Source organism: Charadrius vociferus, unplaced genomic scaffold (assembly GCF_000708025.1).
Source record: "Charadrius vociferus isolate BGI_N301 unplaced genomic scaffold, ASM70802v2 scaffold116, whole genome shotgun sequence".
Lineage (NCBI taxonomy): Eukaryota > Metazoa > Chordata > Aves > Charadriiformes > Charadriidae > Charadrius > Charadrius vociferus.
This window is the reverse complement of record NW_009648954.1, coordinates 498349-500199: the sequence shown is the minus strand read 5'-3', so window position 1 is coordinate 500199 and position 1851 is coordinate 498349. Positions and strand designations below refer to the sequence as shown.

The 1851-nt window shown below is 41.8% G+C and overlaps 1 protein-coding gene across 1 annotated transcript in view; it reads right to left on the bottom strand.

Moving 5' to 3' along the window:
- VWF (von Willebrand factor) overlaps nt 1-1851 on the bottom strand; it is a 145950-nt gene that overhangs the window by 47788 nt on the left and 96311 nt on the right. The window contains exon 34 of the mRNA XM_009887451.1: nt 1266-1443. Coding sequence (XP_009885753.1) covers nt 1266-1443 — 178 coding nt within the window. The remainder of the gene's footprint in view (nt 1-1265; nt 1444-1851) is intronic.

The following is a 1851-nucleotide window of genomic DNA, read 5'->3' as shown; positions in this document are numbered from 1 at the left end:
TGAGATTATAAAGAGTAGGTATATATAGGGTTCTGATTTACTTTAAAAAGTAATCATATGACTTTAGATGTTAGCCCAATTTTCAGAATTATGTTGGGGAGTACTGTCCCCTAAGCTTCATTAAAGTCAGAGATTCAGGCTCTGAACAGGATTTAAACACTATCGAAAATAACATCTACAGGTTCCAATTTTGGAGATTTCTGCAAATTTTAGCTGTAATAGCATGCCTGACTGGGCTGTAGAAATGCATTCTTTTGTATAGCTACAAACCTTAAGAGTTACTCTGATCTTTTTGGACATATAATTCAAAATAATTTCTATGGAAATCAAGCATGTGACTACAATGCATTCGGCACAGAGAGGAGGTGAGGCTTAGTCCCCAAACACAGGGTGAGGTGTACCAAAAGACTCAGTGGCTAAGCCTACCCCTCATTCCACCATGAAGTGCTCTTCCCTGTGATGGCCATGGAGCGATGCTCCGTGCCATGCTGCATGCAGCCAGGCATCGCTGCCTCCTTTATCCTGGACTGCCGCCATTTCACTGTTGTCAGAGCATCTATCCGGACACTGAGGCGATCCAGAGGCTCCAGCTCATTATTTTTTCTCTTGAAATCATCATTCTTATCTTCCTCCCTCAAATCTTCCTTTCACATATGCAGGATTTTCCTAAAGAATCTCTTTTTTAAATAAACGGATCACCAGCCTCAGGGCTGAATCCCTCCACCCTGTAAATGGGAGCTGGTGCACTTAATTTCTGTTCCTGTCATCTCAGCCAAGGCACTCATCACACAGTGTTCACCATTTCTGCTCAAATACTCAGTGTCATGTTTTACGGAGGCAGGGATCATTTGTTGTTGTTGTTTCTTTAATACATGCACTTGATTGAGGACAGGCCAAACCCTCAAGCCCAGAGATGGACCAAGAATTGCTTACTGCATGCCAAGACAAATTTCTGTTTTCTTTCATATACCCTCCTTCCCAGATCACACAGCTTGGGAAATCAAGTGTGAGAATCTCTAATAAATCAATGTAACTATGCTAATGTAAAAAATAAGCTCGCAGTGGCCCTGAACTTGCATCATGCATTCCAGGCATCAGTGAGACTCTCCACAGCGAGCTATTTAACCCGTGTACAGTGTTAATTCCTCCCACCTCAGTCAACTTTGATGTGGACAATGACTGAGCAGCTCCATTCAGCATTACATTTCTGATAAAAATTTCAAGCGATGGGGAGGGAGGCCATACATGCAAAGGTAGATACTCACATGGACACATCCATCGGCAGCCACAAGTTTCTTCAACCTTAACAGCAGGAAGATTGCTGTGACATACCGGTTTTGGCATCCTCTCACAGTTAATTTGGTGACTCTCCAGAACGGTGTAATCTCCTGGAAAGCATGTCACAGTGTGGCACTGGTCCGGTAATGTCCATTTGTCACCAGGCTAGATAAGGAGGCACGGATATTTAACAATTGAAAAGAACATGGATGGAGGGGAGAAAAATGCAAAACTTGGCTGTTGCCACGCTCCTACAGCTAGCAAGTAAAGTGATACTGACAGCAGTGCTGCCCAAATTAGCCTTGGATAATTAAATAATAGAATGCAGTATATTAAGCACTTCATGAGGATGAGAAAGTTTAAATTAGCAACACTATAAGAAATAGGTTCTGAAATTCCAAGCAAAAGATAATAGTCTAGAATAGGAGACGTTTTGTTACAGCAGAATGAAGTATCTGGTACTCCATCTATTGTTAGTTTAGCCATCCTACAGCATGCATGGATAGCACAGTCAATAAAGAATTCCCCTTAGCTTTTCTTTAAATGTCAAAGCCTTTAGTTTTCATAACCCAT